Below are 3,200 nucleotides of genomic sequence, written 5' to 3'. Positions count from 1 at the left end.
TTGGTAGCTCCATGGGAGCATTTTTACACATCTCATTAATTAATACCATGTCTTCGATTTGGAAACTTGTAAGGTGGACTTCTAATTCACTGTGAATTCATCAAATATTGGCTTAGTAGGTAATGATGACAGTTTAATCAATGTTCTTAATTACTTATAAACTGTGGCATGACAATATCTTGTTTGCGCAAATAACCATAACACAAACTGTACAAAGCTCGAAGTATGATGAGACTTCCAAATCACAAGTTCACTGGGAATTGAATTTATTATTAATTAAGCATGATGATGATACTTAATATTTTTCTTACAATGGATGAAGCATGATTTGAACTCCATTTCCAGGACGGAGGACGAATATGGCAACAGGAGAGTGAGTATAATTTGGTGAAACAGTGAGCCTGTAACGCTGCAGGATCATAGCGAGCGCTATTTTCACTTCCATATAGGCAAAATTAAAGCCAACACATTTTCTAAGACCATAGCCAAATGATAGGAAGGACATCATCGAGTCCCTAGTTGCTTTTGATACGCCTTCAGCAAATCTCTCTGGCTTGAAAAGATGCGCGTCTTCTCCCCATACTTCACTGTTGTGATGAACTGCTAAAGTCGCGATAATCACTTCAGTACCTGCTGGAATATTTAGCTTTCCCAATCTCGTCTTTCTTGTCACCTCTCTTTGAAGAACAGGAAATGGAGGATAAAGCCTAAGTGTCTCGTTTATTATCATCCCCACCTACACGTAAATGTCAAATAGTAACGAGTTAACTTTTACTTGCTCATGACAAAATATTGCCAAATGACAAAGGTTTCTGTCTGATTTGTGATGTATATTTCTCTTCCAAATAACGCGTGCACATAGAGAAATGACACACTATTTACTCGAATCAATCCATTTGACTCAAGTAAACTTTGGACGTGTTGAATCACCATTGAAAAAGATACAGTATTGTGAGTTCTTACAGCCTTTAGCTTCGAAATGTTTTCTGTTGTTGGATTTTCTTGACCTAGAAATTCAGCAACTTCGTTTCTTGCTTTCTCTTGCCAATCCGTGTGGATCGCCAGTAGATACAAACTCCAGCTGAGCAAACTGGTGACCGTTTTATGTCCAGCAAAATAGAAGGTTTTGCATTCTTCTATGATTTCGTGTATCGAGATTCTTGCATTTTCATCAGCATTAAGGTGACCCTCTAATAGTGATCCAAGAAAATCAGCTCCATAGTTGTCCGACTGTCCTGTCTTAACTTTTTCTTCTCTTTGCTTTATGATTCGTATGAACGATTCAAAGAGTTCATCAAGGATTTTGTCTGCTTCAATCTCCTCAGATGACCGGAAAATCTTACTGCGAAAAAACAGCAAATGTTACATATATACAAATGGAAGTTGATTTACTACACTATGTAAGCAAAAGTTGTTTATTAGCTTGCTATGCATACTCGATAATAGGATTCCGAATCTTCCCATAGCTGAGAAAACTTATATAAGCTATTTTGTCCAACATATCGAATATATGTTTTCCAGTCGTATGATCACTTCCGAAAACAGAATTTGAGATGATCTCCAAGCTCAAATGCTTGAATTCTTCGTACACTTCTATCTCTTTACCTTCATACGATTTCCATGTTTTCAACATTGCTTCCACTTTTTCAACCATCGCTGGGAACATCTCCTGATTCCAAACGTATTAATGTATTTATACTGTCAGTATATATAACTTTATAGATGTATATGTACGTGTAAGAAATTTAGTCACCTTCAAGCTTTGAGCATGGAAAACATGGTCAGCCACTTTTCGAAGTTTTAACCATTTGTGACCTTGTTGAAAAACACTTCCATCCCCGACGAATTTCTTTAGAATACCTTCAAATTTAGCCTTACCAAATGTACCTTGTTTGTTGGAGAAAATTTCTTTGATCAACTCAACATCAGCTACAACCAACTGTGGTTTCGTACTCATCCAATATAGAAAAGTACTTCCTGATACGACATTATTATCAAATTGGTTAAAGGGCAATTGATTAAAGCGTAGCTTGGTGCACTAAAGCTCCCATTGTACACAGCCTTACCGTACACTTCTGCAAGAGACTGTTTTCATAGCTGCAAAAGTACCTTGAAAGGCAATCGATTTACAAAAATTAATGGAAAATAATAAAATGTACCATATAGCTTGATCCATGAGTGAAAATGAGGCTGCAATCTAGGGAAAATGTCATGTGATGATACATCCAGGGGAACACTATTGCATTTCATTAGCATCTCTCCGATTTCTCTGTTGTTTCCATCGCGAAATTTGTAACGTGGACCTTTAATTCCCTGTGAATTCAGAAAATATTGTAGGGAAATTGGATAAAACCATGATTTGTATAAGAACCTAGCAAGAACCAAAGTGCCAATTAGGAAAACAGACGAGATTATGGCTAATATCATGGCTTTCTACTTTCAACAAAGTAAACACCTCTTTGCTTTTTGTTTATTTAAAGTTGAAGGGGTAACATAAAGGAAGTACACTAATATATTCTCCCCGTTCAACTTTTATTTATCAACTATTCTAAAAATAATTTTTTACTTAGGTAATTGTTCTTTTACTAATCAGTGGAACAAGGGCAATCCGGTGTACAAAAACTCCACAAGAGTATATTGTAGGCAGTCTTACCTTGTATTATCAGTGGAACAAGGGCAGTCCAAAGGGTGTATTGTAACAGTCTTACCTTGCATTATCAGTGGAACAAGGACAGTCCGGTGTACTAAAACTCCACAAGGGTGTATTGTAGGTGGTCTACAATTTTACCAGTTACTCCAAGGCTCCTCTTCGTATTACTGATCAGTCTTTTTACTATATTTGTTATTAAATTTTAAACAAAAGAGATTTCTATTAGCACTAAGTAAAGCATATGTCGATTTAATTAATCGATTTGATGTGCAGGTTTGAGCAGGCTGATCTAGATTAGAGCAACACTAAATTACCTCTTGATAATTGTATTGGAAAATTCGAGAAGCTCTCAGCATAATATGAATGACAAACTCAGCATTAGTTTGCAATTATTCCCCAATATTTGCCATGCTCTTTATCATGTGAATAATAAATTGGCCCTTATTCGTAGAAATTTGTCATATGTATTCTTGAAAATGATGAGCATCAATTTGGATGGTGAACTTATTTATAAAAAATTGAAGAAAAAAGGCATAAATACTTCTCAACT

The 3,200-nt window shown here is 35.8% G+C and overlaps 1 protein-coding gene across 1 annotated transcript; it reads right to left on the bottom strand.

Moving 5' to 3' along the window:
* Positions 1–208: 208 nt before the first annotated feature.
* LOC107853339 (cytochrome P450 CYP749A22-like) lies at positions 209–2,556 on the bottom strand. The gene is made up of 5 exons (XM_047394570.1): positions 2,160–2,556; positions 1,754–1,977; positions 1,437–1,669; positions 964–1,342; positions 209–736 (listed from the first exon to the last, which is right to left on the bottom strand). Exons 1-5 carry the CDS (start codon positions 2,425–2,427, stop codon positions 308–310), a joined length of 1,533 nt encoding a protein of 510 aa, XP_047250526.1. The 5' UTR covers positions 2,428–2,556; the 3' UTR covers positions 209–307.
* Between the last annotated feature and the right edge of the window lie 644 nt (positions 2,557–3,200).

This window comes from Capsicum annuum, chromosome 1 (assembly GCF_002878395.1).
Source record: "Capsicum annuum cultivar UCD-10X-F1 chromosome 1, UCD10Xv1.1, whole genome shotgun sequence".
Lineage (NCBI taxonomy): Eukaryota > Viridiplantae > Streptophyta > Magnoliopsida > Solanales > Solanaceae > Capsicum > Capsicum annuum.
Note: the sequence above shows the minus strand (reverse complement) of the source record. Positions and strands in the feature narration are given on the sequence as shown.

Bases quoted from the DNA above. Each gene is read 5' to 3' on its own strand.
- LOC107853339 (XM_047394570.1), bottom strand. From the start codon at position 2,427: ATGATATTAGCCATAATCTCGTCTGTTTTCCTAATTGGCACTTTGGTT. The intron at 1,343-1,436 runs GTATGCATAGCA...GTTTTTTCGCAG, and splicing joins ATTCGGAATCCTATTATCGA to TAAGATTTTCCGGTCATCTG. The intron at 737-963 runs GTAAGAACTCAC...ATTTACGTGTAG, and splicing joins ACATTTCGAAGCTAAAGGCT to GTGGGGATGATAATAAACGA.